Raw genomic sequence first — 8,873 nt, 5'->3', positions numbered from 1 at the left:
GGTACAGCAACTACAACCCAATGGTCAAGACCAAAAGCAGAGAATCCTGATGGGAAGAGAGACCAAGGCAGTGAGGTGGAGGTGGGTGGTAGGTGGGCTGGGAAGGTAACACAATTCTGGTAGGGGGCAGGTGTGTGTCGTTTTGAGAAAAGACATTAAAGGAAGTCACGAATGTGGTCTCATGCCATTGGTTTCAGATGACAAGTGACTTGGGTTGGGCAACTTTTGTTTTATAAATGGAAGCTTGAGTTAAAACTGTCTGCCCAGAAGAGGAACCTCAGAGGAAGAGAATTTAGGAAGTGCCTAGAAGAGATTTATTCTTATAGCCATACTCTTAGGAGAAGCAAGGGGCTACATTTGTGACTTCCTTCAATGTGCGGTGCCAGGGATCTTGCTGGAGCTGATTTCTTATTTTGACCGTCCAGGCTCCCCATGGACCCCCCGCACCCCCACGTACCATTGCAGAGCTCGTGGAGCTATGTGCCAGGGCAGCCCTGCCGTGCTAGCTGCCTTCTCTGCCACAAGTCCAGCCCAGTATTCAAGGCTCCCCTCCAGGCGTCCTGGCTGAGAAGACTTAGCTGTCCACCCACCCACCGTGATTTCTCTTTAAGTCCACCGCCCTTACTGCATCACTCTCTCACATAAACCCCTCTTCTGTGTGTTTGCTCTCACTCGACTAACCCATAAGCAAGGTGATGTGGAGGCAGAGCTCGGTTCTCTGGGCAGTCCCTGTAATGTTTTGCCCAGAAGCACCGTGGTTAGGTCAGTGCAGGCGTGGGTAGCCCAGCTGGAGACGGAGACGGGGCGGGGAGGGGGCTCGCTCACTCTTTGGCCCTTAGGTAGTGGCAGTAGAAGGGGGACAGCCTGTGGGAACCTGGCTGGGGCTTCCGATTCTTCAGTCCTAGTGCTACATCAATAGTTCCCCAATCACAAGGGATGGGGCAGCTGAATATTAGGGCTGGCTGGAGGTGGGTGGACAGCTCCAGTGGGTGGAAAAAATAGAGCGGGGAGGAGGAAGGGAGGTAGAAGCAGCTTCTCTGGGGTTTCTGCCTTCTTTATTCTAAAAAACTCCCGCAGCCTTCGCATTTATGGAGAAGTGAAATCTCCTACCATTTCCTGCTGCTGCCGCACAGATGGTTTCACATCTCCTTGGCTGCCAGAGCAGGCCGAGACACCGGGAGAGCTGGCCCAGCCTCTGCGCCACCAGCCGGGCCGTGCCAGCCAGGCTCGCAGAGGAACCGAGACCCGCTCCTGCGAGGTCGGGCCCCTGCCTTGGGGGGAGGGATGGCGCGTGCATGGAGCGTATCCGAGGGGGTGGAGGATTCACACTGGAAGCTGCCAAAAGAGAAAGTGGAAGTGGCAGTGGTTTTAAGAGTGGAAGGAGCCCTGAGCACCAGAAAAATAAGTCTTGGATCAGGGGCTCTTAACAAGAGGCCCGTGACCTTAAACTGAAATTCAAAAAAACATCATTCTTGGGGGGATATGTTGGTGTGGGTGTGATGTATTTATTAAGTAATACACAGTATAGTGTGGGCTTAGTAAGGGGTCTATGGTTTTCACCTGACCGGCAAAGGGGTCTGTGGAACAAAACGGGTATCTGACATAAAACCCCCGTCTTGGGGGGATTGGGCTGTGGGTGGTGGGCTGTCCCTCCTTTGCTCAGCAGAGTCTTATCGGAATCATCCAGGCCTGGAATGTGGTGTGTATAAGCTCGTGTCTGTGTGTGTGTGTGTGTGTGTGTGTGTGTGTAGGTAGCAGTTGTATGAGGAAGGGAATGAAAGTTTCTAGACCTTGGTTTTGAATCTCTGTGCCTGTTTTGTACCTGTAAACTGAGGACGGTTAGCAAGTCACTGAAGACTAAATGGACTAGCATGTAAAGGGCTTGTCTATCATAGAACATGTCACAGAGTAGAAGCTCAACCAATGTCGGACCCCTACTCTAACGTGTACCACGGTTCATCAGAGGGGTTACCATATACCACAATCCTGTAATGAAGGCGGAGTCGAGAGTAGGGGTGGCTGAGAAATAGGGGCAGAAGTTCAGTTAATCTCAACTAGCAACACGAAACAAGTCTTAATGTTTCTGATAGTTATCTTTGTATTCATTTTTGGTCCGTATGTTTTCTTCTTCATAAATAACAGATTCTCTTGTGGATCGGAAACTTTGGGGTTAGGCAGGCAAGTGTGGTGCCATGGGGTTTCCCTCTTAATATATTTTTAAATTTTTAGAATTTTTATTTAATTGTCTTTTTTTAAAAGATACATAGATCGCAAAAAATGTTACATTAAAAAATATAAGAGGTCCTCTTAATATTTTTTGGTTAGCTCCTTATTAAATCAAATCTTTCAAGAGCAGTCACCCACAAAGGTGAGAAGGGGCAGCCCGAAGCCTTCCGGGGAGCAGAGGGAAGCTGATTTAGGGTTCTAACTTTGTGATAGAAAAATCCATCCATTTTCTTGTTCACTGTGGGATAAGGAGAGTGACTTGCCATTTAAAACATGTCTTTTCCAGGGGAAGAAAAATAGGGAAGCTTTATCTCATTTTTCTAGTGGCTTCACAATGCAGAGACCCACCCCTGGGACAGTGGGCTAGTGGGGGAAGCACATGGGGGAGTTTGGGGGAAGCAGGTGAACTTTGGGCACTGGACCATCACCAGCTATTTATTAAGGGTTTTAAGTGGAGTTACCCTGTGTTCAACCCCTGTGATCACTCAGTGTGGGAGGGTGGGGTTTCCTGGCCCAGAAAGCAACCCTCTAGCTGAGGAGTAAAGGAAGTCGGACTGGTTCAAACGAAGAATGGAGTCCAGGCGGGGCTTCTCCAGGCCTCTGTCCCTGATCCCTAAGGAGGAGCCGCTTCCCCTACTCTGCAGCCTTGCAACCAGGAGACTCTTCTCTCCCTTCTCAGCAGCCCCGCCTCTGCCACCTGCCCCTGAGTGACAGGGCGACCAAGGCTTATGTACTATCTCCCCAGGTACCCTCCCTTTAAAGAGCAAGACGGTTGTCTAGTCCAAGCTAAAGCAGTGGGCATAAAACCTGGGAATATCAGGGCCGTTCTCTCCACTGGTCTAGGCAAATCTACCTACAGAGTAGTTTTTCCATAGGAAAAAGAGGATTAGGAAGCAGATCAGAAGATCTGTATTTAAGCCTAGGGCAGAATGAGGTCTGCCTAGTAACTGATGATGCTACACTGAAACATGCAGCTATTTGTCGAGACATCTGTCCCCGCCCGCCTAGCCATTCTGACAACTCTCAGTTTGAGACATTGGACAGACGTGACCCTGTAAGAGCAAGTTTATTAGTACTCAGGTCACTCACCTAGTGGGGATCCAGGAGCCCGGCTGATACCGTATTCCGCTCTGTGTCTGGAGATCCTCTTCCCAGGCGGGGGCTTCTGGGGCAGGAGAGGACGCACAGCCCCTGGAAGAGCCGGTCTGGGGGACGGAAGCCCTGCGCCCCCGGCGTGGAGCATGACCTCCCTGCTGTCGCTGCTGCTGGGCCTCGGCCTGGGCTGCACCCGGGCAGGTAAGGGCGTTCCTTCTTTGGGGCTAGGGGCTCCGTTTTGCTCTGGATTTGGATAGCTCGGGCTAGTTTGTCTCCCTGTTACAGGGTCTCACAGCACTTTGCACTGTAACTCCGTAGCAATTTTAATAATGATTAAACCGTATGATTATTGCGTGATGCATATCCCGTGGGGGAAGGCAGGCAAGGCTATCGGTCTTGCTTGCTGCTGCATCCCCCCTCCTGGCACCGTGCCTGGCGCATATCATAAATATGTGTGCAGTGAAGATTTAATAATCTTCCTAGCACACACTAAGGCTGACTCTTCTTTGACCCCTTTACTCATGCCATAATTGGCCTTACTGAGGGTCTGTGTTCTGGGCATTGTGTTTAAACATGCAAATAACCTAATTTGCCAGTCCTACCCCCATTCTTCGTCTCACGTGAAGAGGAACTTGGATCTATAAAATTCTCTGCTACTACCATCTATTCCCTTAAATCAGGGCCCCGAGAAACCCCGCGTCTGTGGGCTGGGTCAGCAGATGCCAGATGAACCGGCTGTAACTGAGGCTTGGGCTCCCAGTGGAAGGCACTTCTGACCTCTCCCCGCCCCCACTCCTGTAGGTGGCTTTGTGGCCCATGTGGAAAGCAGCTGCCTGTTGGATGATGATGGGGCTCCAAAGGATTTCACATACTGTGTCTCCTTCAACAAGGATGTGCTGACCTGCTGGGATCCACAGGAGAACATGATGGTCCCTTGTGAATTTGGGATGTTGTCTCCTTTGGCCCAGTACCTCTCAACTTACCTCAACAAAAAGGAAAACCTGCTCCAGCGCTTGCACAGTGGACTCCAGGACTGTGCCACGCACACCCAGCCCTTCTGGGGGTCACTGACCAGCAGAGCACGTAAGGAGAGGGGCTGTGGGGTTGCTATTTGGAAGCACAGTTAGGAGAGGGGAGGCCCCAGAGGCTCCCTCAGCAGGCAAGAGCTTTGAGATTCAGGCAGGAAGGAAGCAGGAAAACGAGTGGCCCTGGAATGTAGAAAGAGGGGAGGGTTGACCTTCAAGGAGAGACCAGGTGGTTGGGGTGGGGGGGGGGGTGGAGCCAAAGTAGAGAGGAGAGATGGCGGTAGAGCTGCAGGAGCCGCTGGTGAGGGGGTGCGCAGAGGGTAGGGCAAGGAAATCAGGGTGCGCATCCAGGTTCACCCGGGGACCGTGTGGGAAGAACCAGAATGGCCTGTCCTCGTGCTCTGCCTCTTTTCCCAGATTCTGACATTCTAGGTCCGGGGTGATCCCAGGTGTGTGAGTATTTGTCAAGGCTCCCCAGGGACTTTTATGTTTCCCTCTCCCTTGTGGACTGAGAATGACTTGAGGAATCCCTGCAAGAAAACGTGAAGTCTCCACAGACCGAAGTCGTGTGTCTTAAGATGAAGCTCTTGAACATCTTTCTCAGAATTCCCCGGGGGTTGTGCTGGTTAAAATTCCAAGTCCCTGAGTATCGCTCCAGAGCCAAAGGACGAAAACATTTGGGGATGCAGGCTGGGGAATCTGCATCCAGACACAAGTTCTTAGATTTTTATTGAAGGTTTTGGTTGAAAAGCACTAGCATAGTCAGGCAGGAGGATCACCTGGGAGATTAAACTAGTGAAAGATGCAGTATTGACAATCTCATTCACCTGGACTCCTCTAACTCCAAATTTAAGAGATTTGGTCTTGAGTCACGCTTGTTTCCTTTAGCTATCCTAGAGAAAAGACTTTATTTAGAACATTAATTTGTTCAACAGTATTTTGGAAAAAAAATTTTTCCTATCTCTAGAAATGCCACCTTAGAACTCTGGGCTGCTGTTAGCTCACGTACTTCGAATATATACAGTGACTTCTGAAACAGCTTGTGAACATTTGTGATCAAATGTAATCGAAGTTGAGAAAGAATGGGAGGGGCAGCAAAGGAATGGAAGAAGAGAAAGAGCAAAGCAGGAGTAAATTCTAATTCCTCATTTCAAAGGGAAAGAGCAAAGCAGGAGTAAATTCTAATTCTTCATTTCAAAGGGAAAGAGCAAAGCAGGAGTAAATTCTAATTCCTCATTTCAAAGGGATGCATAGCAGCACGCGCAGGAGGAGAGGGAGCGAGAGGAAACCAAGTGGGAGAGCCTACCTGAAAGTTGCCTTCTTCCTCTGTGCAGGGCCACCATCTGTGCAAGTGGCTCGGACCACTCCTTTTAACACGAAGGAGTCGGTGATGCTGGCCTGCTACGTGTGGGACTTCTATCCTGCCGATGTGACCATCTCGTGGTGGAAGAACGGGCAGCCCATCGCCCCTCACAGCAGCTCCCATAAGATTGCTCAGCCCAATGGAGACTGGACATACCAGACCGTCTCCCACCTAGCCGTGACCCCCTCCACCTGGGACACCTACACCTGTGTGGTGGAGCACATCGGTGCGGCTGAGCCCATCCTTCAGGACTGGAGTAAGTGCGTGGCGGGGGGGAGTTGGGACGAATGAACCAGCTTACTGGACGTCGGTGGTAGGAAAAGGAACACCACCAGCATTAGGGCTGAGGGAGTTGAAGGGAGATACGTGCAAGATGTGCAGTGGACAGGGAGCTGCTGAGAGCGGGAGGCGAGCCTGGAGGACTCGTGGTGGGCTTGTGGCCGGAGAGGGGACGATGGGGTGGAGGAATAAAGAGGGTCAGTAGTTGGTGTGATTGAGGTTGTGTGCATGTGTGGGGGTGGGAGGAGAAGTCAGTCTCCTGAGAAGAGGTGAGAGATTTGGCAACTGTATTTTCAAAACCAAAAAAAAAATGTGTTCCAGTATTTTAGGCTACTCAGATGTCAAATGTTCTGTTGTCAGGACAGCAATGAAAGTGGGAGAAATGAAGAAGCTTGCAGAAGAAAGAGGACTTTCTTTTGGTGTGAGGGTAGGACTGAATTTGGGGGAGGAAAAGGCCACAGCTGGTAGACACTTTGGTGTACTTGCTTGGGGCTAACGGACCAGAAACTTGTTACCATACTTGGAACCCCAGGGTTGGGAGTTCAATGTCGTAAGAGAAGTTGCACATGTATTTGGGGATTCTTGGGAAAGAAAAGAGAAAGGAATGAAGCAGAGGATGGTGTTGACAAAGGACCAGTCCATGTAATCCCAGACTGGCTGCTGAGACCAGGCCTTCCTGTGGGGATTATTGTGTCCTGCTGGGCAGCTGGGAAGGGCATGGGGAACAGAGAGTGGAGCTCACACGATCACCTGAGCTCTCCTGGGGAAAGCCGTATTATAAGGGTGCACAAGAGGTTTCTTGTGGTGGCACAATGTTCTTTGCAGCATGGGAAAGGAATTGGGTGGGACAAGATTCAGAGTAGGACAAGCTCAAGGAATCTGGGAACTGGGGAGTGGGATGGAGAGAGGCTCTGGGAGGACACATGGGAAAATTGGATGTGAACAGGTAGGAGACCTGCAGGTCTAGGATAACTCACGGAATAGAACCACTGGGGGTTAGGAAAGGGGAAAGACATTTTAATAGGAAACTTCAGGTGGAGACGGTAAGGAGTCAACATTGTGAACCTGGAGTTACGGAGAAGGGACTTATCCTCCAGTGAAGGTGATTTTTGGGTGAAGGAAGAAAAGGTCCTCTGGAGAGGGCCTGGGAGCTGGGGTGCTAACTTTGGGGAGATGGGCTCCCATGTTCCTCTGGGAACAGGGGTTCACAGGATAGGGAGTTGGAGGACAGGCCCTTTCTTTGGGAGTGGGTTGGTGTGAGCAAGACCTTGGACTCTGGGATAAAAGACCTTTGATACTTTCAGGTGGAGGTTGCAATAAATTAATTTGCTCTGTGAGTGAGCAAGAGATGTATTCTAGTAAAATTCTATTTTTGCAGCTGCTGGGCTGTCTTTGACACAGACAGTGAAGGTTTCTGTGTCTGCAGTGACTCTGGGCCTGGGCCTCATCATCTTCTCCCTTGGTTTGATCAGCTGGCGGAGAGCTGGCCCCTCTGGTGAGTGACCCCTGAACTCCCATCCTCCTGCCTCCTCCCAATCTCTGGAGGAGATACCCCAGGGTGACAATGTTGACTCCTTCTGTCTGTTGGTGACTGAGTCTCCCATTGCTGCCCCATTGACTGTCAACAATGCCATTTACATTTCTATGCACAGACTCTCCTCTAATCATTTATCTTTCTCTCCTAGGCTACACTTCCCTCCCGGGGTCCAATTATCCAGAAGGTAGGTCTCTGTCTGTCTGTCTGCTAGTCCTTGGAGGGGTGGAGGGTCAGGTTTGACTTCAGCTGGTGGCACTTGCAGTAGAGGTGACTCTCCACGAGGATCTAGCCAAGGGCATGATTTAGCCGCCATTGTTGGGGTTAGGAGCGGAAAGAGGAGCCCCTGCCTCCTTCTCTTCCACCCACTGGCATGGCTGTGGGGAGGGGCTGAAGGTGGCTCCTTTGCCTTGGTCCTCATTAACCTAGAATTCTCAATGCACTGTGTTTCGGCTCTGGCATGGGATGGTTACAGAGACCAACGATGGAGTCAAGTGGGGTTGACGTGTCCTTATCTCCTTTTATTTCTTCTGCAGGTCGGCACTTTTCCTAGAGGCAGAATTCTACACTTCTGCCCCAAGTGTGGGGGAGATACAAACCCTTAGTGCTGCTGCTCCGACCCCCCCAAAGTCCTCAGACCCCCAATTTTTTGGATCCTGTGGCTCCACCATCCAGCGTTTTGAATTTCCCTGTCCTCTCTATGTAAACCTTCACAACTTGGAGGAACTCATTCCTGGGAATATTCCATAACTAAGTCGTGGTCCAAGGTCATATTTCTGGGGTGACTGTCATCTGGGGAGGAAGGTTAAGACCCTCTTGGGGATCTGCTCTACCACAGAGGCAGGGAGTTGCTGGTGACTGATGATGTCTCTTTGGAGTAAACTCTGGTGGAAATATTGTTCATCCATGCCTCTTTCCTGGGGCCTTGGGGAGGGGATTTGGGCAGAGCCGGGGGCTGGCTTGATTCTCTCCTGCTTGAGTGGAGTCAGTGGATCCTTCCATTCTCCATCTAGACACAACAGAATCTGGGGCAGTTTTTTGGCTTATAATTCATAAGAAGAAACTACACTATAGTGGGATGAAGTCACGGAACGAGGGCGAGGAAGGGGGCTAACGGTTTCCTCGCCTTATAAGGGACCTTATGAGAAGTAAGCGAGTTCATACTTGTGAACTGCGAGAGAACTGCCTGGCACTCAGCGAGCCTGTAATAGCGATGTCAGATTCATCAGGTAGTGAGCTTTCTGGGCCAGGCATTGTACCAGGTGCTTCACACGAGTTATTCCATTTGATCCTCACATAGTCAGGATTCAGGGGGCAGAGCCTAACTTCAGACTTGAGTTCTGGGTAAAGT

At 50.6% G+C, this 8,873-nt stretch overlaps 1 protein-coding gene across 1 annotated transcript; it reads left to right on the top strand.

The window, feature by feature from the left end:
- Nucleotides 1–1,057: 1,057 nt before the first annotated feature.
- On the top strand, nt 1,058–8,423 carry LOC101421706 (HLA class II histocompatibility antigen, DM beta chain). Its single transcript, XM_004479817.5, has 6 exons — nt 1,058–3,522; nt 4,123–4,404; nt 5,681–5,965; nt 7,367–7,483; nt 7,674–7,709; nt 8,059–8,423. The coding sequence occupies exons 1-6, from the start codon at nt 3,468–3,470 to the stop codon at nt 8,073–8,075; spliced, it is 792 nt and encodes a 263-aa protein (XP_004479874.1). The 5' UTR covers nt 1,058–3,467; the 3' UTR covers nt 8,076–8,423.
- The last annotated feature ends 450 nt before the right edge of the window (nt 8,424–8,873 follow it).

The sequence above is a fragment of the Dasypus novemcinctus genome, chromosome 11 (assembly GCF_030445035.2).
Source record: "Dasypus novemcinctus isolate mDasNov1 chromosome 11, mDasNov1.1.hap2, whole genome shotgun sequence".
In the NCBI taxonomy this organism is placed as follows: domain Eukaryota; kingdom Metazoa; phylum Chordata; class Mammalia; order Cingulata; family Dasypodidae; genus Dasypus; species Dasypus novemcinctus.
This window is presented reverse-complemented; position numbering and strand designations above follow the sequence as displayed.

What these genes read in the sequence shown, in the direction of transcription:
- LOC101421706 (XM_004479817.5), top strand. Translation starts at nt 3,468, where the DNA reads ATGACCTCCCTGCTGTCGCTGCTGCTGGGCCTCGGCCTGGGCTGCACC. An exon ending in GTCACTGACCAGCAGAGCAC is followed by an intron (nt 4,405 to 5,680) that starts GTAAGGAGAGGG and finishes TCCTCTGTGCAG; the next exon opens with GGCCACCATCTGTGCAAGTG. An exon ending in GCGGAGAGCTGGCCCCTCTG is followed by an intron (nt 7,484 to 7,673) that starts GTGAGTGACCCC and finishes TTTCTCTCCTAG; the next exon opens with GCTACACTTCCCTCCCGGGG.